Here is a 25,230-nt window from a genome sequence, read left to right as displayed (position 1 = left end):
TATTCCATTTTTACAGGCCTAATGAGCGGGAATACAAATTCAATATATTTTTTCTTGTTTTTTTTATTGAAATAAAATTGCACCGTTCTAGAAGGCGACATGTTCGGTACGTTTTGGCGCATCACAGTTTCTCATCGGTCGTTTCCGGAGCTATATGTCGCCATCTAGAGGAGGAAATAAGAAATTTCGCTTTCCCCTCGCTTCCTCGGAGGGGCTGTTTTGCATCGATCCAGCTGCCGGCCCCTTACCCCACCCTGTCTTGTTGTCCGCCCCCTCCTGTCCATTTTGCTCTCTTTTCGCGCTGTAGTGACAAATGATGAGTGTTTTTGAGAGCACTAATTTGACGCTATCATTACCTCGTCAAAATCTCCCTACATAAAACTATTCGTTAAAAATTGGGAAAGATTTGAAAATTATAGGAAACGTAGGTTCGATCTTCCTGGTGACTGTACGCCTCCATTTTGGAAAATGGGCCTCAAAAACATTTCCGCAAATTTTTGACGAATAATAAAAAAAAACATTCATTGTAGTTTTGGGCACAATAGTAAAATATACCTAAGCAGAGTTCGTACACGGCTTGGAAAACTTGGAAAAGTCAGGGATTTTGAAAATGTTTCCTAAAGCTCCGGGTAAAGTTAGGGAATTTGAAATTTTTTCCAAATGGTCAGGGAATTTTAAATGGCCGAAAAAAGTAGGAATTTTAAAATGACGTGGTCCCTAAAAAATCAGGCAACTAAATTTTTGAAAGATTTATTAAAAATACATAATCAATATTTTTCAAGATTTTACAACCTACCATTAATTTATTCTACAAATGTGGTCAAGGAAAACCTGGAAATGCCAGGGAATTTAATTCTGGAACCCTGCTAAGAACCGATTATTTTCGTCTTTGAAGCAATTCGTAGCATCAAAAGTGGTTCAAAATCCGTCAATTTCAACCAAAACTTGTAGATACTTAGGCAATTTAATACTTTATCCAATATAAATATAAAAGAAGTATGCTATTATACTATGAACGGTCTTGAAGATATTCGGCAAAAATGACTAAAATGGGTTGCTTGCGGCTAATGCTTCAGAGCCTTTCAGCAACCTAATATTTCGATTGTAAGGATCTCCTTTATACCAAGGGCAGTATGGGTTATATTAAGCCTAGTAGCTTGCGGTAATATTATGACGTGAAATATTTATAAACTGGACGTAACCCCACGCAAAGAATAAGGGTTAGTACCTGAAGGACAAGTTCAAAACGTTATTAAAGGGAATATAACCTCAGGTATTTGGTGTGGAACACCAACGTTTGTAGCTCTGGCCGCTCTTGCCTCTGGCTTTAGAAATATTTGGCGCCACTGTACAGGGTAATTTGATAAATTGAAGGGGTCTTCTATAAAGATTGCTTTGCCGGTTATATTCCCTTTAAAGTTAGTTGCTATTTCTCTGCTGTAGAATATTTTAGGCTTATTGTATTTGTATACAAAACAATAAACCTTTTACGAATAAACTTTTGTGAGAAGCTGCCGACGTAAATAATTTGGCACTAAATTGACAACAAATAAAATAGTAAGAGTAATTTTGAACATTGTAAGTACATTGGATGGTTGAATATAACGTGATTTCTGTAGTTAGAAGTGTTCAGTGTGGCGATCTTTTTTGTATTCAAAAACAGTGTTTCCTTTGTTTCATTAAAGGAAGAATTGCAAACTGCTGTTCGGAAACATCTGAAAAGTGAGGTACGTAACTTCAAGGGCATGAGTAGACACTTTATAGAGGGATTCTACCATCACTTTGGTCTGAATTCCTCTATGCGTAGTGGAGTGACTAGGTTTAAAAAACTGTTCTAGTGCCGTAATCTATTAATTTCCCGAATACGTGAATTAAGTATATTACGCATAGCTTCAATAGAAGAGCTTCTGAGTTGAATGAAATATTCCCGGTTGGCTAGCTTGAGAAGCTATTAACTACGATTCAAACTCAAGTTCTTCATCCACTTTTCTAAATGTAAAAACGTCGCTATGGAGAGCGGCTACGCAAAAAAATCTGTTGGCCTTACACGAGTTTTTCTCTTCGACGCAAAAATTATCCGTTAGGCCTAACTCGAGTTTTTCTCTTCGACGCAAAAATTATCCGTTAGGCCTAACTCGAGTTTTTCTCTTTGACGCAAAAATTATCCGTCAGGTCTACACGATTTTTTCCCGTTGAGGCTCACCATCGAGGCGATTTTTGCCCTTTTACACGAACTATATAAAGAGTAGCTTGCTCGTCCATGCTATGTGTTAATACTTCTTTGCGAATCGCTGAATAGATTTTATTGAAGAACCTATTCCGTAATAGGTGTTTTAGAGACAATATATTATTATCAACGTCCAAATGTTAATCTCTTTTGTCACACGGTTGATGATTTTAACTTTTTACGTGACGTAATCAACAACGTAGTGACGTCATCGACAATGTAGTGACGTCCAAATCCAAAAGCCTCATTGGACGGGAAATCAATATTACCCGTTACGGACCCATATTTTTGAACGCTTCTCATTGCCTGTAACATCATTTATCATTTGAAGTATTAAGTGCAAAGTTATGTTTGTTTAAAAACGACTTTAACAGTGACACGACGTATAAGATTTTTTATTTTGGTTTTATGCATTCTAACACCGTTTTAAAGAGTCACAATTTGACGGAATTTGAAATGACGTTTTAGCGCGCGACAATACACATAGCCTTCTTTGCGAGCTTTTTTGACCAAAACATGTAGAGGTATTTTCACGCGCAAAATGAATTTTAAAAGCCGTCAATTTCGGTCCGAATAGCTTTCTATAATATAATATAAACGTTTACTCGTATAAAAAGTGTTATTTTTTTGGCGCGCGCGCTTCCTAATATTTCCGTGTAGAGGGTCTCGTGCGTTTTCGCGCGAGCTCAACAAAAATATGCGCGCGCTCTCTAACTTTAACTGCACGATGAATCTAACGTAATCAAGTGACCTCTCGTATTTTATATAACGAGCTATTTCAGGTTACTTTCCGCTTTCCAAAACACGCGTTTCAGTAGCGCCACTTTCAAAATTAGAACGATTTTCTGGCCCTTTAAGCGATTAATTACGTCAAAACTATAACTAAAAGTTCAACTCCGAAAAGATTCAACGAAAAAATTCATATTTCTCAAGTTGTTTTTAGATAATTATAAATTACGGCTTTTCAGAATGGTGGCGCCATCTGGTATGACTTCGGGTATTTAGAAATCGACCTTTCATGTCAGTACCCCCTGTGAAAGGATCTTCTCCCTTCTCAAAAGTATGTCGATATCAGCAGTTAAGATAAGAATTTACGGGGAAAACCATTTGAAAGAATTTTTTGACAACGGTCTTTTGACCTCGATCCCGACGCTGTGGAAAGTTCTAGAAAATTCTACCAAGTAGAAAATTCTACCAAGAATTTTCACCATTATCACCTTTTTTTTTTATCCCCGAAAAGGGATTGGTCGCAATCTGTTTCCATTTGACGTGACTTCGTTCGGTTCGACCTTTCTTCTATGACCTCATTTTTCCTCGAATGGGGTGCAAAGGGTTACACTGTCAGCGGCCCGTTGCCCATTTTTCAATTTATCTCAATAAAATTTGTCCTCGGATTGTGGCAGTGCTCAAAAAGCCAGTTCGTTTTTCTTATTTTTTTATCAAGTCAATAAATACATTTTTATGACCTCTGTGGATATATGTACAGATCAAAAACCCCGGTTAAATTTCCAAAAGGTTGACCACACCACCTTTATTTTATTATTTTTCCTATATTTTCAATGTATTCCTGTAAATTCATATAATGGTCAATTCAATAAAAAAGCCTATCTTTTTATTTCCCCCTACGTATCGAAAAGGGATCTTTGAATGAAATATTCCCGGTTGGTTGGTTACCAGATTCGTCTGGCTAGCCATAAAGCCAATTTTAATCCATACGCAATTCAAACTAACAAGGAGAGTACCAGAGGTGTTTATTGCCGATTTGTTTCAAAGTCGGGCGTAATGTAGACCTATATGAGATATGAAATTTCCCAAAAGGAGACGTTGCACTACCCATTCGATTTGCCATGGCAACCGAAAATGTTTTTGACCACTTAAAACCAAAAAAAAACTAAAAAAGCATGGGATTTTCTCGGTTTCACAGGGTTCAATGGGTAATTTGGACCACATGTAGGAAAATTTCATCAAGTTAGGGTAAATTGGGACATTTCTGCGGTAAAATTGTAACAATTTTTGGGTAAAATAAGGAAAAAAATAAATTTTTGTTTTAAGTAGTCAAAAACATTTTCGGTTACCATGGCAAATTGAATGGTTAGTGCAGGGCCCTCAGAGGTCCTATAATTCCTATAAAATCCTATATTTTCAAAAATGTCCTATAACATCCTATATTTTTAGCAAAATCCCTGAAAAATCCTATAAAATCCTATAATTTTGATATTTTGCCCATTTCAAATCCCGCCACTCTGTTAAATTTCTAGATTTTGCTATAGGCTAAATTCATTGTTAACATGGTTTCTATTTTTCAAGTGAAAATCAAAGACTTATTTCACTAAATATAGATTTTGTTTTTTAAATGCATAAAGTTAGTAAATGAAAAAGCATATTTAGTCCTATAAAATCCTATAATTTGAAAAAATAGTCCTATAAAGTCCTATATTTTTAGAAATATAATCCTATTTTTCCTATGAAAAATTTGAAGATTGGAGTGGGGGCCCTGGTTGTTCAACGTCTCCTTTTGGAAAATTTTCATATCTCATATAGGTCTACATTACGTCCGACTTTGAACCAAACACTTCGGTTACTCTCCTTGTAAGTCAACTGGGTTCGACATTAAGGAAGAAATTATTTTATAAAGTTAATTTTAATTTTCGAAAAAGCCAAATGGCAAATATCTCATTTAGGCCTAACGAAATATTTTTGCGTTGTGTCAGAAATAAGTTCCGTTAGGCTTAACACGAGATTTTCACGTCGGCGAAGTCACTAGCGCGGCGTTTTGCCCTTTTTGAAAACCATCCCTTACAAAACGACGTGATGGGTACGTAGTCTAGATTATCTTTGGTGATGGCTAATGTTGACGCAAAAAATATCGATTAGGCCTAACAAATTTTCACGTCGACCCAAAAATTATCCGTTATTTTTCTTTACTTTCCATAAATATCATCTATAAATTTCCATAACTCGACTACAAATTTTCTATTTTTCCTATATTTTTTTGTTTTCTTGGTAACCCTGTTAAAATATAAGAAACAATTTCAAAAATCCTAAGATCCAAAGTAAACCAATTCTGAAAAAATAAAACCACTTTTCTTAAATTATATTCGACAGTGAAAAACGTAAGGAAAATTCGCCAACAAATTTACAAATCCGGGAGTAAATGCATAAATTCTCAAATTAGGGAAAAATAATTCAATAATTCAGTTTTTAATCTAGGAACAGACCGTAATTGTAGTACGTTTAAGAAAAATGTTTACAAACGCTCCTCACAGATGGCGATAGCGCTACCGAAGTCTAACCAAAGGAGAGAAAAAAAATCGATTTATTTCACGCTATTTTTATATTTTACGTACAGCGGCAATCAAAGCTTTTGTTTAAAATTCCTTTAAACCACAAACTTGACCAATTCCAGTTTTTCAAAACACCAAATTACGGCATATACATTACAGGGTTCGTACACAACCTGATGATTCTAAAAGGTCAGGAAAAAGTCGGGGAATTTTAAAATGATTCTAAAAGGTCAGGGAAAAGTCGGGGAATTTGAATATGATTCTAAAAGGTCAGGGAAAAGTCGGGGAATTTGAAAATGATTCTAAAAGGTCAGGGAAAAGTCGGGGAATTTGAAAATGATTCTAAAAGGTCAGGGAAAAGTCGGGGAATTTGAAAATGATTCTAAAAGGTCAGGGAAAAGTCGGGGAATTTAAAATGGTTCAATAAAGTAAGGGAATTTTAAAATGACCCCAAAAAATCAGGCAAATAAATTTTTGAAAGATGTATTAAAAATAAATAATAAATATTTTTCAAGATTTCTCCTCAAACCATTCATTTATTCTACAAAAATGGTCAGGGAAAATTTGTCAATTTGGTTAGTGAAAACGTGGAAATGTCAGGTAGAGGTCGGTGACGGTTAATCATTATCCATGATTAAATTGATTTTTTGGGAAAAAAATGTAAACAAAGAAATTTACCGGTTAATATTTCAGAAAATGATTAAAAAACATGTATTATTTGAAAAATTTTAGCTTTTTATCGAAAAAACGTCGTTTTTCCGATTAATTTTACAAATTTATCAAAAAATTAATCGGATAATACAGAAATATAAATTACTTGATCAAAACGTTTTACAAATAATTTTGAGAGCTTTATCTATTGAATAAAAGTTAACCATCCCCGACCTCTAATGTCAGGGAATTTAATTCCGGAAATTTTGTACGAACCCTGTACAAACTTTCGTTTAAGAGCCAAATAAAAGATAATTATTTCCCCGCCAAAGCCATAATTCTTCCGGAAATTATTGATGCTAGTGAGAGTGGCCTCTTCTTGATAAAGACGAGAGGATGAATTTCCCAGACAATTTCAATTAACTGTCCTATTAAGCGTACAGAATGCTTAGGCTTAAGAGGGAAGTGTCTGATAGATCCACTGTCGTTGCCGACATTATTAGGGGTTTGTTAGACGGTTTATTTCGCCTGGAATCTCTCTCTCTCCGTATCAGCGAAGGGGGGGGGGGGGAGCCCGAGGAATTGATTGATCTTGCCGTCAGACTTCGCGGAGTATGGCGCTTGTTTGGGTGCCTTTGCGAGAAAGATCGAATATCGGAAATCTATATTATGAAAAGACTTTCGTTGTTGCCTTTTGAATTTGGTATTTGGTTTGACGTTAGCCACATCTGCACGATGCCTTGAAGAACGATTAAGTATTTTTTAAATAATAAAACACGTGTTCAGAAATCGATATGTTTGGGTTTGTTAATTGTTTTTCATTGATATTAAATGGGAGCCCTTGAATGTAGTGGCAATTGATTGATTTTAAATGGTCTGTACAATGTTACGTTATTTACAAAGTTTTGATTTTAAATGGTCTAAATTTAGAAAGTTCTGCTTAGAAAATATAATTTGATACTGGTTTCAATTATAGGTGTAGACTATATTTAAATTCTGTATCTCGGAAAATCTACAGAAATATTAGTATTGATGTAAATGGTTTAATTGATTCACTTTTGTCTTAACGAAATTGATTTGGTTTAAAATCGACTTAAATATTTAATCAAAGTTTTTGTTTAGTTTTGGAAGAAAGACATTTTAAAATATGAATTAAATACTTGAAAGTTTTTACTTAAATAAATTATTGCACTTTACTAAATGAAAATATTATCTGACAAACAAATGTCCATTAATTTCATTTTTAAAATTTTTCTCTTTTCCAATTCACTTAAGTATGAGCATTTTATTTTTGAAACCTTTGTAGTTATTTTATTGGGAAATAGATGTCGCTAGGGTCACAATAGGAGCTTTCAGAGACGTCTATCACCATAAGTAACGTAATGCGAAATAGTCTGACACTTAGCTAAAATTATCACTGAACTTGTTTTCATAGTTATTGCTCAATCAAGATTTAGTTCAGCACATTGCCCCCTAGTGTCGAATTATACTACTATCAAGGAAGGTAATATATTACGCTTTTACACAGTTTGTTTGCAAGTCCAAATCGCCGCTTCATGAGTGTCAGTGTCGAACAAGGTTTCGGGAAGAAAATTAGCATTGAAACCATAGAACGTGTCATACTTATACTACGTTACTTAAGCTATCACTAAAGGTTAGTGGAAAGATGGAGATCATTCTTAAAAATAGGCTTTTTGCTTCGACAGCGCGATTCATCTCCCATATTTTAAAAATATTCGACTTTGCTTAGCTTTCCCATTTCGCGCTAGCACTAAACCAATATGAAGAAGTCTTACAGCCACTGTAGCTTCGCGGCGGAGTCGTTTTCAGCTTCCTGAATTTTGGCCACTTGTGTAAACAGACTCCGTTTGCTCTTTTTAAAAGTTGAAAGATTCTCGGGAACATCGCGTCGCCTCGTACAGATTTTAATATACTATGTATCCAGTAGAGGTAAAGGATGGAAATTGAAAGAAATTGTTTTATTCATGTGAGAGAAAAACTAGTGGTGTCAGCAAAAACGCCTTAGACCAAGGCAGAGTTGGCTGATTTAAATAAACTTCATTTAAATCACAATTTAAATCAATTTTTATATAGTATTTTTGAAAAAGAAATAAACTCGCCAATTGCTATAATTTAGGTTTAAATATACTATAATTTAGGTTTAAATATACTATAATTTAGGTTTAAATATACTATAATTTAGGTTTAAATATACTATAATTTAGGTTTAAATATACTATAATTTAGGTTTAAATATACTATAATTTAGGTTTAAATATACTATAATTTAGGTTTAAAATTTAGGTTTAAATATACTATAATTTAGGTTTAAAATTTAGGTTTAAATATACTATAATTTAGGTTTAAATATACTAATTTAGGTTTAAATATACTATAATTTAGGTTTAAATATACTATAATTTAGGTTTAAATATACTATAATTTAGGTTTAAATATATTATAATTTAGGTTTAAATATATTATAATTTAGGTTTAAATATACTATAATTTAGGTTTAAATATACTATAATTTAGGTTTAAATATAATCTTTCTCGTACTTCCCCCAAATTTTGCATTGGATTCTACCTGTGGGTGGAGATTCCGCCGAATTTGTTTTGTAAAGTACCAAAATAAATTTAAAAAAATAAAAACTTTTATATTATTAGCTTAAATTTAATAATCAGCTAGGCTAATACCCAAGGCACCACCCTAGGCCCAAGTCATCAAGCGACTTTTAAAGATTTTAATTCAGGTGGCCGGGTTACAATGCGTAGGAGGGCGTGGATAGTCGTTCATGCCACGCGAGCCAACAGCTCCCTACACTCACTATTACCGTTAACCTCAACAAGTTTTTATGGAAGGGGAAACCGAAGATCTCTCGTGAAAATCCCTCTAACCAGTGGGGAGGGAACTTGCCAACTCAAGGCGGAAGAAGTAGTTTCTAGTTTTCAGTAGTGCCTCAAGCTGGGATCGAACCCGGTACCTCTTGCACTGCTATAAGCGAAAGTGCTAACGACTCTGCCACTCTGCCTAAAAGTAAAAGGTCTTCGTTGGTTCCAACGGATAATTAGTTAATACGATTTAACTATAATAACTGTTTAGAAATGGTTGTTATACTTGTCTTAAACCACGAAAGTACCGCACTTCCAGAAAGTCGGGGTTACCACTGTACTTGAAAAACGTGTGTTTTCACGGCCAACCTTCCAAAATGGATAAGTAATTAAATTTTGGAATCGGTCTTGAGGTTGGTGGTCTGGTAGAGAAACGTTCCAAACATTTCGTATGTTCCCCGCACACCAAGATCACCGCGTGTTTTTTTTTTAGCTCCTCTCGACTGCCTAAATATAAACATAAGCACTCCCTATTTTCGGTGGCTCTACCCACTTACGTCCCATCTTCATCCTGGTACTCTCTCTGAGCGCCATCTGGGATGCTCCCCAGACCATCTTTTCCAAACTGCTCAGTGCGTTCGCACTCCCACCGAAATACGTTACCGGAATCAACTGCTTTTTTTACAACAACGGTCATTTTTATTTCATGCCCCCCCCCCCCCGGAAACATGTGATGTTCCTGATTTTACGATGGCGTGAAGTTTTTTGTTAAATATTTCTGTGTGCTTTTTGAACATTTTATTCCTATGGGAAAATGGAGTTTATCATCCATAACGATCTGATCTTATTTTATCTTACGTAATGGGATGCCTTAGTGGGTATTTTGCGACGCTATTATATCGCGCAGACTGTACTGTGTATGCGGAGATTTCGTTGTACTGTCGGGTGAAGGTGTGGAAAATGGTATACTTGAGTACACCCGCATATTTTGGCGATACTAAGTGAAACTTGAGTTTCCTATTGTGTCGCGCTGTAAATGCTCTCCAATTTCGGTTGACGACCGGTTTTTTTTGACAGGATGGATTCGCATTATGGATGTTTTAACTGGATTAGCCGGATTAAATATCAGATTTGATTTAAATATTTGTTAAACCAGTAGCTATGTTTTACATTCAGTCAAAAAATATTATTTTTTGCTTAATTTCAGTTTTTGTATGTCGACGTTTTAAATTTCTTAATATATAGCACGCTCCACGCGTTAACGTTTTTACTAAGAATTTTCTGCGGGATTATAAGAAAAATATTTTAAATTTTGTAGAAATTTGGTACGGAATCTTAAAAATTCCAGTTTTTAATGCTAATAAAGCGTTTCAAAATAATCCTGAAATATTAGCTAACCAGAAATTAAGTTTATCCATGTTTTAACTTGATATAAGCATATTTAATATTAATTTTTTTAATTTTTAACTACGCGCATTTATTAGTTTTTTTAATGGTTAGTTTAGGTTATATTTATATTAAACAATTCGCTTAGTTTTAATTAATAATTTTACTCAATTAATATGGACCTTTAGTTAAAAAACAGTATTTATTAGTCATTAGTTAATAAAGGGACAGTAACTTAAATTTTCAATGTTAACCTCAATAAACCAACCTCTTTAAATAACAATATTTTTGGTTATAATACGTTAATTAATGAAGTGTTACTAAGAAAAATTATAATTAAAATAGTTAAGGATCAGGAACTTACTACAATATTAACCTCAATAAACCCTCCTCTTTAAATGACCATATTTTCATTACAATATGCTAATTAATATAAGCGTTTAGTAAGAAAAATAATAATAAGAATAATAACGTCACGATAAAGGGGCAGTAACCTCGAATTTTCAATATTTCAATTTCTCAATAAACCAACCCCTTCAAATAGCCATATACCGACACAGAAATCCAATCGAGTGAAAGTAGTAAAACCAAATACTCTTCAAGTTCGTGACCATGCAGAAGGCTCGGAAGGTCACGGTCCGAAATCGTGCTCACGGTGGTTCAACAGGTTCTGTCCAGGCCACGGTCGTTGAGTGCGAACTCGTCCTCGCTTTCTAAAACCACCACTCGTTTCTGGCAAGCTAAACTAAAATATTTTTCAAGTAGAAAGTTCTTGCTTTGGGGGATCTGAACAGAGAGCGAGAGGGGCCTAGTTTAAGGGGGTGCAGGTGGGGCCAGATTAACTCCCGGAAAAAATTTGCGAAGAGGAGTTTTAGGATGCGGAGATGATGCCGGGACGCGTCTTTTTAGAACCGAGTTCGAATCCGACCGCGTGCGCTCAAACTCAAAATCTTTTAAATATTTCGCCAAAATAAAAGAGGGTACCGGATACTCAGCGCATCGCGAAGACTATATATTTTATTTTATTTTTATTTCTATTTAATTGAAATAAAAATAATCCAGTTTATTTATGACTTTGAAAAAAAAAGTTCGACGTAACTTCCGACCCTCTTTTTCTATTTAATTTATTTATATATTTAAATGTAAATATCTTTAGTTGTTAATTTGTGTTGCCTCAAAATTGGATTACAACTCGTTGAGCTTTTGCGGGGCTTTTTCGACGCTATATTGGAATATATGTCTCAAATTTGTGATCGTTTGGTGTGAAAAAGAAAGTTTCCGTAATGGGGGCTGCCCAACATAAACATAAGGTGAGTCATGCGTTCGGAATTTTTAAGGATTCTTTTTGTTGTACAATATAGAAGTAAACGTGGAACTTACAATTTATCAATATTTAAAAAAAGTGTGATTTAATAAGCCTTGGTCAAGGCTTAATATTTTAATTGGATTTATCTACAGTGATATAGCGTCTATGTAGAAACTTACTAAGAGGGTTAAGTGGGTTTAGTTTTAAAGCAGTCAAAGGTCTACGTAACGGTGCAGTCTATTCGCTTAAATTAAGCGGTATATCCGGTATCACTGGTACTTTTAAGTTTGACATTTTAACCATTTATTTAGCGTGGCTATTTTTAGGATGCGTTTCCTCTAAAGCTACTTCAAATACGTCTTTTAGGAAACGGTTTTGTTTGCGTTATTTTGGCAAGTTGGTGCTCAATCAGCGTTATTTTTCGGTCTTGTAGCTTAAACAAACTCTGAACCTTGGGAAATTAGTAAATAACGCGAATCCTTAAATGTTGCCAAGAGACTTTTAAACACAGATGGTTTGAATTCGGACGAATATTTCCGTATTTTCCACCCTTTGGAACCTTTCGTTAAGCCTCTGCTTTATTTAAAACCCCCGTATCGCGGCTTCCCAACGCGACTCCGGCCGAGAGATATTTATAGGGCAAATATTTTCGGCATCCTCCCGTTCCCCGCGTTCCCCGCCGCTTCCTTTATAAGCTGTCCCGTTAATCTAACGAGTCTCGCTCCCAACGCTACAGTATCGCGACTGGTTAAGGTGGCAACGAGTGGGACGGGGAATCGGCCTTTTAATTTCCTCCTTTCTCGTACGGAGAAGACGCGAAATTTCATTTGCGCTCAGCCTCCCTCGATCTCTCCATTGGCTGGCTGCCAGGTCTCCATGGAAACGATCGCGGCGTTTCGCCCGATGACGTCAGCTTTTCCGGACGCGGGGCGCCGTCGGGGGTTTCGGGAATTGACTCTCAATTGCGCCATTAAGGGGACAGTCGGAAGCGAATTTCCACTAACTAAACCCTTTCTCAACTTTCTTCTGTCCACGAAAATAGAATGTTGCCCTTAATAGCGTTTTGCCCTCGAAGATAAATCACTTGTTCTACGTAATTTTCTTCTTCAAACTTGATAATGTTATCCGTCTAAATGTAAAATTTAATAAAATTAGGGAATACTTATGACGATTGCAGGGTGACCAGTCTTCCTATATTTCCTATTTTCCCCTATATTTTCAATGCCTTCCTATAAATTCCTTTAATTTTACCTTATTTCCTATATTTTCCTATAATTTCACCAGTTTTCATTTACTGGTATTTTGATTTTCAATTTAATTTTGAATTTCCACCAAACAATAGTTGTCATAATACACAAGAATAATAACTTTTGTTTTTCCGTGTAGTATAACCCAAAAACCTTTCGTCGTCGTGTACCCATATGTATCCTATATTTTACTTTATTTGGCCTATTTTGATATTTTCCTCTTGTTTGCTGATGGTGTTTCCTTTATTTTCCTTTATTTTACGCATTTTGTTGCTATATTTTCTTATAATTCGCGTTCAAATCTCCTATTTTTCCTATAAATTTTTCGTTTAATTTCCCTGGTCACCCTGCGATTGAAAAACAAGGTCCTTGGTAAGGTTTGAAACGTTGTGTCTTAAGCCTGTATTATGGCTTAGTTTTAAATTGTAAAAATTGTTAATAAATTTTTCAATCGTTATGAGTATTCCCTAATTTTATCAAATTTATCTATACTTTTATTCTAGTATTAAAAGCTTGGTTAACTAAACCCAGAATAATCATCACAATAACAAAAATTAGCTCCACTATTTATACTAGAATATATATGAAAATTAAAATTTATTTATACTTTTTGGATACTAATACAATTTTCAGATTTTACTCGGTTTAAAGGGAATATAACCTCGGGTATTTGGCCGCTCTTGCCTTTGACTTTAGAAATGTTTAGCGCCACTGTACAGGGTAATTTAAAAAATTGAAGGGGTTATATTCCCTTTAATAAAGGATTACTTTTTATGAAAAATCAATTATATTTTAGACCCTGTTCTATAAGCTTCGTCTGAAAAGTGTTTCGAGTTTCTTAATTTAAATACGGTTTGACACCAGGGTGTTCAAAAACAAACCTTATTCAAGGTTTAAAACCAAGGAAAAACTTTGGTAAAAACTAACCACCTCTGATTTACCGCCGTTTGAAATTCAAAGTAAATTTATTTCGTGTCAAAATCAATTTATTTTCCATTGGCTCCAACAGATGGCGTATTTGTCGCTCTATTCGCGATCATCGTATTGATCTAGTACGAAATGTAAAAGTAATATTGTGGTCAGCTTCGCCGTTTAAGTTTGGTTTGTTTTTGCTCGACAAGCAGCTACAATACATCCAAGAAATATCTCAGATGCTTTTATTTCAGTTTTAGTGAGGTATTTAGTGGGGTATTTATGAAGATTTATTAATTAAAGCTACTGTCGGCTCTACATTGCCCCCTGTATTTGGTTCCTATTAACCCTATTTCTAGCCTGAAAAATCCCCTATTTCCCTATTATTTTTTCAGATTTTGGTCGGAGCCCTGTGTTATAACAACGTGAAATTTTCTTCTTAATTTACAATTTTTTATGTGGAAAATTAATTTAAATTTAAGTTTTATGATGCTGATCTAAAAATATTAAAGGTTGATAAACGTTGCAATATAATTGTTTGTTATCTCTACATATTAAAACATGAACTGAAGTAAAATATAAAACCAAAAATTTACTAATTTTGTCTCTTAAAGCAAGTGGCGGCTCTATCATTTCCACCTGTATTACGATAAGACCCTTATTATTAGAGATGGCAATGAATCTATCCGATTCCTCGAAAAAACGACTTTAGTGGCGATCGTGGTGCCATCTATTAATGGCAAAGGAAGCTAAGATTCAAAATAGCGAAACAATAACGTCGTCAGAGAACCATTGTAGAGTATTATAATTAGACAACTTACTCAATTTAGTGGACTTTAGCCTTAATTATATATCTCATTTAAAATATATTGTTAAAAGTTATTTTAATTTAAGTTATCGTAAAATTTACAAACCATCAACGCGAGGGGAACTTTTATATCCCACCTTTCGGGTCAAAATGTAGCGTAAATATTTAGTTTCGACTTCGACGCTAGCGACATCTGTTGAAAAAAGAGCTACTTCACGTCTAGCCGACACTTGCTTTAAAATATAAAATGTGTTGTGTAAATAATTGGTAAGATTATCAGGGTTTTAATTAAAATTTCAAAGTTTTATATAATTTAGTATCATAATTTTACCTAAAACAAATGTTTTAATTTTTAAAGACTAATATGTATAATGAATTTATTAAAATTAAGCTAATAATCATATAGAAGTTTTTATTTTTCAAAACCTATTTTGGTACTTCACAAAATAAATTCGGCGGAATCTCCACCCACAGGTAGAATCCAATGCAACATTAGAGGGGGAAGTATGAGAAAATTATATTTAAACCTAGATTGTATAATGTGTTTTCTATAAATTTTCCTTCGTATTATAACATTCTATTTGATAATTTACCAACGCGAGTTTTAAAGTTTAACGCGTAAAATAATTTAATAATTATTAGTAGTCTCGACGCGCTTTTTACGGCATCACGAAACAAAATTTACTATATACTTTTATTACTTAGCCTAACAATGTAAAATGTTGCAATAAAAACATATTTCCACAATGTTGTAGTTTAATGAAGTCACTACGAAAATCTACGTAAGCCTGCGAATAACGATAAAATGACGTCTACAATCCTTTAAGTTTCACCTACACCTGTTTGAGGGGTGACTTAACTTGTCCATTAAAGAGTTTAAGCCTGGCGGCCATAAACGTGTAGAAAGAAATTGTACGAGACTAGACTGTGGAGCATTAATCTATTTCTACACTCCTACAAGTTTCACCTGCACGTGGCCTTAAACGGACTTAAGAGGTTCTAACAGGGTTGCAACACGTCAGGGAAAAGTCAGGGAATTAAAAAAATGGGCCTAAAAAGTCAGGGAAAGGTCAGGGAATTTTAAGAATTGGTAAAAGGTCAGGGAATTCAATTTTGTCTTGACACTGTGCAACAAAAATCTTGGTCTACCCTCCTACAAGATTCACCTACACGTGGCTTAACCTTACCATTAAAGAGTTTAAGCGAGCGTCCAAAAACGTGTAGGGAAAACTTGTAGAAATGAAAATGTACCTTCTGTGCGTACCGAGGGGTCGGACATTTACCAAAATCCCGTACATTTTGTCTAAAATCGCAAAATCTTTTAACTCTCTCTATGGTAAATTAACATTGAAATCCCAAAATCACTTCACAGCCTTCACCTCCTACAAATTCCCCCTTACACTTTTTTAGCCATTTTCCGTAACTGCATCAACTTGTATATTATCAGTGTAGGGCAATGAATACTTCTTTCGTAAGAGTTCATATACTTCTGATTATATAAATATTTTATGTACTATTTTTTGTGTTGATTTTTGTCCTTCCCTTGTCATACTTGACGAATTTTATTGGCTCGAAGACAACAGTTATTCTCATATGTTAGCGTACCCTATAATGTGTTTGACGGTTATAAAAGCCGAAATTACTTCAGTCGCGTGTCTTTATCGGGACATGGGACGATAATGACAGAACATACATTTCGGCTAAAAGCTTCAATAATTAAAAGCACTTAACAAATCTGGTACAAGACATCTTCAGAAACGGAGATAAGAACTGTGCCGTAATGAAACTCTTATCGTATGTCCCGGCCCGTCATTGCATTTAGTGGCGAGGTAGTGGTAACTTCTTTCCACGGGAGTCAATAAACGTCTAGCCGGCGACGAAATTCGCCTTGGAGCAGAGCGCAGTCGCTAAAAATTCCCCCAAAAAAGAGCAAAAGTTTTCTTTGGCACGTAGTCGGCTCCACTGCCGGGCACGCGAATCCATCCCCGTTTTTACGATCGCGAAACGTGGCTTTTATAGCGCCCTCTCTCGGAATGAAAAAGAAGAAAAATGAAATTAGGAGTGCCCCCTCCCTTCTTCGCTTTCCCGCGTGTCTCGCCGTTAAGCCTCGGCGCGTGCCAGTTTCCCTTTAATCGATTGATGGCCGTATACGATTTCCCCGTTTTCTGCCTTCGCTTCCGAACAGAGTTGGGGACCTTTTTTCTCCCCCGGTGAAGGATCGGTGAATACGATTCTTTATATATCGGAGCAAATTTGATTACGTTGCTTCGAATTGAAGTGCGGATTACGTTTGTAGTTTTGTGCGCCATAAAACGTGGGGCTTACTTTTGACCTATCACGATTGGGTGGGGTTTTATGGGATCTCCAAATTTTCACGACTGTTTGGTAAATATTACGATGCGGCAGTGATGACATTGGTCCAACCTTGACATTTAAGAAGATAGATTTTCCAAAACAGGATTGCCACGGTACCTGGAAAACCTGGAATTTTTGGAAAAGTCATGGAATTTGAATATGGGTATAAAAGTCGGGGAATTTTAAAAATTGGTCTAAAAATCAGGAAAATGTCAAGGAAAATAATTTCGGTTGAAAATAAGAAACTTTTACTAAAATATGGGTTAAAAAATACAAAATCTTGGCACAAAATAAGTCAGGGAAAATCTCCGGAGATGGTCAGGGAAAACCTGGAAAGGTCAGGGAATTTGATTGTGAAAAAATGTAGCAACCCGGAAAAAAGTCTTATTTTTTGTAGACTAAAAATACAGAATGTTTTGAATGTCTGATACACAACATTCCAAACGTACTTTAAATTTCAGTTTTTTTTCCTTAGAGAGCTTAAGCTTTTTTGTATCAGTCTGTATTAATTTTAGATTATTAATCGACTTTGTGTCGTTAAAGTTAATTAAATTGAAATTATTTAAAAATGTATTATTAAAATACAATATGTTCAGGTCTAAAATGCTAGTATACTAGACTCAAACGTGTCATTACAAAATTTTGTATTTGAAAATTATTGTTGAGTTTAATTTGTGTAGGGAGCTGTTGGCTCGTGTGGCATGAAGGGCTTACCACCACCCAAGTACGCGTTGTAACCCGGCCACCTGATTTAAAGGCAATAAAAGTCGCTAGCTGACTTGGGCCTCTAAGGTGGTGCCTTGGTATTAGTCTAGCTGATTATTTTAATTTATGAAAACCGTGTTTTAATTGGGGCGTGAAGCTGATGAAAACAAATCGATTCTTTAAATATTATCATTAAAATTTCTTTAGACTCAGAAATACATTTGTAAGAGCTATAAATGTGTAAAAAAGTATCAAATAATAAACATTTGTGAAATTCCAAATTACCGCCAAAGCCATCCCAAAAAAACTGATCGTATTTACTCACAAATATAAATTAAAATCTATATAGAAACTTTCTTACTTCGTAAGGAATAATGGTACCATAGTATAACATATAAATTTGATATAACGAAAGCAACTTTCACAGATTACTTAAAAATTCGGTTTGAGTCTATTTGATCGATTCCCAAATGATCGAACGGGTCCCATTTGATCGAATTTCCATTTGATCGAATTGCATTTAATCGAACGAAATTTGATCGAAAGCTACTGTAGGGTAAAACTACTAGTTTTTGGGAGTAAATCGAAAAGGCAACGGTGGATACGCGCCTACGGCGCGCGTACATCAACCTAACCTAACCTAACCTAACCTGACCCTATTTATATATATCAAAAACAACGGGCCGTTATCGTCGATGTCATAAAAAATTCCATCATATAGTGTATAAAGTAAAAATCTCTTCATATTTGTGGCTTAATACAGTTAAAGCAATTAATTATTCCATCATTATTCCTTCCGCACTTAAGCATTGAATTATTCCATCATTATTCCTTCTGCACTTCATATTGACATTCGGTAAAATAAAAACATACCAACTGGTACTATAAATACTTTTGAATTCGATCAAATAGTATTCGATCATTTGAAGGTTCGATCTTATGAAAACAAATGACAAATGGGATTCGATCAAATGGAATTTCGATCAATTGCAACGTATAATGATCGACTGTCGATCACATATTTTTCGATCAAATGGACCAACACCATAATATCAGACTTAATTCCTAGCTAAATTATTAATTATTTATAAAACAACCACAAATATAACAGAAAATGTTTACCAAAACAAGCCGTCTCCAAATGGAAAACATCACCACGCCACTGATAACAATTTAAAAACGTTTTTTTTAGGAAAAACTGACATCAATATAGATAATAATTTTTGTAGTAAAATTGCATAATCTATTCTCATCAGGGTTGTCCTTTAAAAAATTATTGATTTAAATAACTTATACTTCAGTATTTGATGATGAATAAAACTACGTTAAATTTGCATATTTATTTTTATTATTCGTGACCTGACACTTCACCGTAAGCCTTATACTTCAGTGTATTTATAAAATGTACAAAAGTAGGCGCTCTTGCATCGTCAATTCAGAGTAAAATAATTTAATTAAGATTATATTTGAAAATTTTACTCACATTATTAATCAATTTGTCAAGGAAAAATAGGCATAAAACGTTTAAAAAATCAATTAAAATTCAATTTAAATCAAACAAATCGAATTTAAAAAAATAATAAAAAAACCCCTGTTTTTTTATGACGTGATAAAATACAATCAGGGCAGGAGTTAAGGTGAACGTCCCTTTCTGACGTATTCAATTCGAGTGATTTTTTCGTTCCATCTGTTTCTGCTCTCCGATCGCGGTCTCGTGTATTTTCATTGCGAAGTTTACACGTGTTCCTTTTCACAACCCTCTTCAGCTAGAAAAAAAGACCCGAATTTTTGGCATTTTCATCAAGGCTAGTAACGCTCCAATGGACACCGTGCGCCCCCGAATTGTTCCCAGCAAAAAACGGGAAAGCCCCTTCCTTCGCGATTTAATTTAGATCTTGGATCGTACGTCCTTTCTAATCTCGATGCACGCTGCCTATTCACGTCGGGCTAGCCCTAACTATAGCATTTTTTTTTGGATTTACTATATTTAACTACCGTTTCGTTTATCCAATCTTCCTGCTCTGGTTAAATAAATGGTTTACTGAATTTACCCTCATCCTGTTCTGGGTTATTCTGGCAACTGATTTTTATTAACTTTTATGGCAAAAATAAATATAAACCAAATATAAATGTACTTGTAATTCTTCATTTTCATAAGTACCACAATATTTATTTTATTATTATTAACCCCATAAATATCTAAAACATTTAAGTAAATATTGCATTAGAATATTGAATCTATTTGCAATTTTAAATAACTTAAATTTAAACTTTCTGTATTTTCCCCAAAATGTTAAACTTTTATTTTGTCATTTTTAACTAGATTAAAAGTAGATTACTATTCAATCTGTCTAAAAACTTAATGTGAAGCGTTTAAATAATTAAAATAAGATTTAATTAGTTGTATTATCTGTGGGAATAAGCTTATCGCGATAGAGTTGGCAAAATAATTTGGTTCTCAAAGCTACTGGAAACCATGAAATGACAAATTTGAATAAAGCAGATCTGAAGTTTTCTGTGTGCTGTGTTTAAAATAGGACTCTGTTATAAAAGGTTTTCCATGAATGATATTGACAACAAATATTTTACCTGTTCGATTTGATTTTGACAGGTTTGTGTGGTTGAACGAAAGCATTCTTTTATAGAAAGCAGGGCCTCCAGAGGTCCTATAAATAATATATTTTCCAAAATGTCCTATAACATCCTATATTTTTATCAAAATCCCCCAAAAGTCCTATAAAATCCTATAATATTGATATTTTACCATTTCAGATCCCCCCATTCAGCGAAATTGCTAGATTTAGCTATAGGATAAATTCCTATACAAAGTCATTCTAGTCTATACTTTTGTTATTGTTAACATGGTAAGCTACTATTATATTTTTGTGGTAAAATGGTTCAATAGTTTCTATTTTTTAAATGAAAATCAAAGATTTATTTCACTAAGTATAGATTTTGTTTTTAAATGCAGAAAGTTAATAAATTAAATAGCATATATAGTCCTATAATTTTGTAAAAATAGTCCTATAAAGTCCTATATTTTAAGAAATATAATCCTATTTTTCCTATAAATAAATTTAAGATTTGAGTGGGGGCCCTGGAAAAGATATCGTAGCATCACAAACAAAATGTTTTGATGCATGCGAGAATGTACAAAAGTTTTCATTTCTAAAAGTTGAAGAAACTTTACTTTGGTGTTTACATCGGCATTCTTATACCCAGCTCCAGAGTCGTGACTAAATATTCATTTTCCAGTAAACCTTATCTTATTTGATCGAAAATTCTCAAATTCTCTGCATTGTATATTTGAAGATAAAATATCCGAGAATACATTCACCTTTTGAGATTTATATAAAAAAATATTTTTTGCTACTATTAAAAATAATTACGGTCATAAGTATAAATAAGTGGTGGAAGTTTTCATATTCTGGATTACGCCGTAGCTGTCATGTTTTTAAATGAGCTCAGAATCACGTGACTCAATGTAAATATAATGGCTGCAAAATAATTAAAATAATAATAATAATAATCAGCTAGGCCAATACCCAAGGCACTAGCATAGGCCCAAGTCATCTAGCGACTTTTAATTCCTTTAAATCAGGTGGCCGGGTTACTATGGGTAGGAGGGTGGTGGCAAGCTCTTCATGCTGTGCTAGTCAACAGCTCCCTACACTCACTATTAATAAAAATAATAATCATCAGCTAGGCTAATACCCAAGGCACCACCTTAGGCCTAAGTCATCTAGCGACTTTTAAAGCCATTAATTCAGGTGGCCGGGTTACAATACCACGCGAGCCAACAGCTCCCTACTCTTACTATTACCATTATTCTCAGCAAGTTTTTATGGAAGGGGAAAACGGAGAACTAGAGAAAAAACCCTTTTAACCAGTGGGGAGAGAACTTGTAAACTCGACGCAGGAGTTGCTCAAGTATTCTGCTCTGAAATTTAAATCCAAATAAGTAATTATTGAACTGTGATTATTAAATATATAGTTAATTAATATAGAATATAATATTACTCAGTAAATATTGTTCCGCTAACCGACTAAATAACTTAAACTTAATCCTTCAATTTAATTAAAAATTAGTCTAATAATTTAATTTTGGTTAATATATGTCCCTGGTTATTTGGGTATTTTGTACTAACATAAAAAAATGGGTTTAAATTCAATTTGATTAATTTTTATCTCGGTGCATTGCGTGTGAAACACATCTACAGGAAATGGCTTAGTAGGCCAAACCCTGTTTTTGAACTTCTCCCAGACCAGCGAAGTTCGGCGTGCGTCACTCTCTTACGGGGGTTTTTGGGATAATTTAATTTTTATTCCCTTTCCAAAGAAAACATCCACGAAATGTATGCATATATTATATATCAAAATTAACATAAATGCGTATTAATTTAATATAATATACCAGTATTTTTATAGGTTTATTATATTAATACTACTTCGAATTTAATTACGCATCAACTGAAAAGTTGTTACCGTGTATTTTTCAAGTGTGAGGTGGGGAAAAAAAGCACCGTCTTAGCGGTTTTTTTATCGTAAAGGGTTTTAAGTTTTCGCTGGTTTAAACCTAAAAGCAAATGATTTATAAAAAGCTTCTTCCATTGAGGATTAAATCCTTCAAAGTGCCATAAGAGATTCCTATAGAAAATGACTGCGTGGCCCCCTGGTGGAAGAACACCACCTATAATATATTAAATACAGTCGTCGACGAGCGGGGGGTGGATGCGTGTGTAAAAAGGGGCTGGAAAAATGATATCTACCAAAACGGTAGAATCCACGCTCTCGTAGCGCAGCGGGACTAACGAAGAGGGTAGCGTCGATTCAACCAGACTAAAGCGCGACTATCCAGGTGGTGATGGTGGTGTTGTGGTTCCGAGTGGAGATAGTTGGGGGGAGGGGGGTGAAGACGCTCTCTCCGGCCACTACACTCTCTTGTTTTTAACAAGCGCAGGACGCTCATTTTAGGGGCGAGTGTTTATTAGCACTTTAAGCCTTGTCCGAGACGGGCGCTCGTTTCTTTTTACTGCATTGCCCGTCGCTAAAACGGTAATAACAGTGTTTCTGTTTCCCTGGATTTAACGCCGTTTAAAGAGTCGTCCTCGATTGTACGGATATTATGGTGGCCGGGGATACGCTGGTAAGCCTTTCGTTTCGCATACTTTTGCACTATAACGATCACAATGGTCTCGTTTTACAGGAAATTATTGTTGGTTTTTACGTAGCTTAAGTACATTCGTAGTATTTTTTCATTTGGTTTAAATTTATTTGGGTGTTTATTTAAATGTGAGCAGAAATTAAGAATTTAAAAATATTTGTTTTAATATAATCATTTATTTGGTAATTTATGGTTTTTTAATATGTATTTGGAAATTTATTCAAATATGAACAGAAATTAAGAATTTAAAAATATTTGTTTTAAACTTTTAATATAATCATTTATTTGGTAATTTATGTTTTTTTTTTATATATTTGGTAATTTATGGTTTTTTAATATATTTGGAAATTTATTCAAATATGAACAGAAATTAAGAATTTTTAAAAATATTTGAATAAATTACTAAATAAATATATTAAAACCCAGATGAATTAAGAATTTAAAAGAATTGGAATAAATTACCAAATAAATATATTAAAACAAAGATGAATTAAGAATTTAAAAGAATTTGAATAAATTACCAAATAAATATATTAAAACCAAAATGAACAGAAATTAAGAATTTGAAAATATTTATTTGGTAATTTATTCAAATAATTGTAAATTCTTAAATTCTATTTATTACAATTAATTTCATAAATTTAAAAATAATATTTGTAATCTTGGTAATCAAACCTAATGGGTAGTTGCCTCAGTGCTCCCCAGAAAAGCATTATTTTGATAAAATATTATTTATATTAATATATTTATGACGGGGTTTAATATCGTTTGGTATGATAGATTGGTAATTTGCGTGCGCTATATAAATGTTGTTTTGCACTAGCGTGCGCATTTACCTTTACTGGGTTAGAGGAAGCAAATTTACTAATTACCAAACGTGGTAATTCTTCAATTCCTTTTTTATTCGCAAGTATGTAAAATATAGGTTTTTATAATCAATCATTATAATTAATAGTTATTTTACTGTATATAGTTTAAACCCAGAGGAATTTTAGGAAATGTAAACAAATTTTGGGAAAAAATTTATTATTAAACCCTTTTTTTAATCTTTTAAGTGATTAATATGTAAATAAATTATGAAGAACTTACGAGAAAATAAATAGCATGTTCACTATCAGAGAAAACGACCCTAAAACTGGAAACAATTTTTTTTTGCGCTGGTATCCACTTGCGCGTTACTGTCAGTGCCGGATTAAGGACTAGGCCTACTAGGAACAGGCCAATGGGCCCCCACCAACAGAAGGCCTCCACCAACGGCAATTTTTTTTTGTTTACATGAATAAAAATAAAAACATAATCATAATATGTCCTGTTTTATTTGTAGCAGACGTCTCTTAGTTTTTGACAACAGTTTGTTTTAAAAACCACTGATTTACAGTGAATATTCACTGATTGAAATAGCTCAAGTTATGTCACTGCAAATCACTTACTAGTCACTGTAAAAATCCATAATAAATCCGGTACTGAATACCATAGAAACCACTATTACTGAAATTAAGTTGAGCTATATTTTATCAAAATGGCTTCTAAAACTAAAACGGGCAGTAGAGGGGTATTCTTGGCCGACCTCAATTTCTTGGAAATGTCAAATCGCTAATCGATTCGTCCGTGGCCACGCTGGGAAAGGGGCGTTCCCCCTTTTAGTGGAAGACCGTTGTAAATTTACCCTCCATCAGCATCATTCTCCTGTTTAGGCCTAACGCCAGGGCACCATCAGGTTGACGTTTTCCAGTTTCCTGCGGATAACATATGGTCTTTCGAAGTCGTAAATTTTGGAAATGACCTTAGGTGCCCCGTCGCATCTTGCTAAGCTTCTACCAGGATTTCGGGGTACCTCTCCATTAAAGTTTTAATGGTCGGTAACACGTCAGCGAAGCCTTGTCGTAGTATAGTCGAGTTCTTAACGTCCATAATAGCTTAATTTTCGTATTGTCCTACGGACAGGATCTGCGAAATTAACGTCAACCTTTTCCTAATATATACTCGTTTAAAAATGCTTTAGGTTTATTTTAATTCAGAATTCGAGTTTTGTTTTACGAGTTATTGCAAGCAATTGTTTTCTTTGTTTATGAGATACGGTTTCTAGATGAGTAAATATATATTTATCCTGTTCATCTTAGCAACAAAGTATTTATAGAATATGGTAGGCCACATATAATAATCAAAATAATAATACAAATTAACAAGGCACCACCTTTGGCCTAAGTCATCAAGCGACTTTTAAAGCCATTAATTCAGGTGGCCGGCTACAATGCGTAGGAGGGTGGTGGCAAGCCATTCTGTTCATGGGAGCCAACAGCTCCCTACACTTACTAAAAAGGAAACCAAGGAGCTAGGGATCAGACCCCTTTAA

General features: G+C 34.2%; 1 protein-coding gene across 4 annotated transcripts in view; it reads left to right on the top strand.

The window, feature by feature from the left end:
• Positions 1 to 25,230, top strand: part of LOC149944083 (uncharacterized) — a 211,707-nt gene that overhangs the window by 61,462 nt on the left and 125,015 nt on the right. For 2 of the 4 annotated variants that reach the window (XM_090176755.1, XM_090176754.1), the window contains exon 2: positions 1,686 to 1,727. The exons of 1 other annotated variant lie outside the window; for it this stretch is intronic. In XM_090176755.1, coding sequence (XP_090032881.1) covers positions 1,686 to 1,727 — 42 coding nt within the window. Of the gene's footprint in view, positions 1 to 1,685; positions 1,728 to 11,197; positions 11,691 to 25,230 lie in introns of those variants that run through there. One more of the 4 variants, XM_090176758.1, reaches the window with a different exon arrangement.

This window comes from Leiobunum rupestre, chromosome 5, assembly GCF_980474605.1.
Source record: "Leiobunum rupestre chromosome 5, qqLeiRupe1.1.hap1, whole genome shotgun sequence".
NCBI classification, from domain to species: domain Eukaryota; kingdom Metazoa; phylum Arthropoda; class Arachnida; order Opiliones; family Sclerosomatidae; genus Leiobunum; species Leiobunum rupestre.
This window is presented reverse-complemented; position numbering and strand designations above follow the sequence as displayed.